We start from the raw sequence: 233 nt of genomic DNA, 5'->3' as shown, positions 1-233 counted from the left end.
GCTGCTGCTGCTGTTGCTGCTGCTGCTGTTGCAGCAGCACACAGCACTGTACACCACAGCAGCAGCAGCAGCAGCAGCAGCAGCAACTGCAGCAAAAGACAGAAATTAGTTGAATCTTCGCTGCTGCAGCAGCACGGCGTCCATAGAAAGGAAAAGCTGCTGCAGCTCAGCGACCTTCTGTGCAATGCTGCTGCTGCTGCTGCTGCTGCTGCTGCTGCTGCTGCTGGGGGACT

The 233-nt window shown here is 57.5% G+C and overlaps 1 protein-coding gene across 1 annotated transcript in view; it reads right to left on the bottom strand.

The window, feature by feature from the left end:
- Nucleotides 1–105: 105 nt before the first annotated feature.
- EMH_0060750 (uncharacterized protein) overlaps nucleotides 106–233 on the bottom strand; it is a gene marked incomplete at both ends in the record, with an annotated part of 2,416 nt that continues 2,288 nt past the window's right edge. Inside the window, one exon of the mRNA XM_013497827.1 lies at nucleotides 106–233. Coding sequence (XP_013353281.1) covers nucleotides 106–233 — 128 coding nt within the window.

Source organism: Eimeria mitis, genomic scaffold (assembly GCF_000499745.2).
Source record: "Eimeria mitis Houghton genomic scaffold, Emh_scaff2963, whole genome shotgun sequence".
NCBI classification, from domain to species: Eukaryota; Apicomplexa; class Conoidasida; order Eucoccidiorida; family Eimeriidae; genus Eimeria; species Eimeria mitis.
The sequence above is the reverse complement of the archived record's forward strand: the minus strand, read 5'-3'. Positions and strand labels throughout refer to the sequence as shown.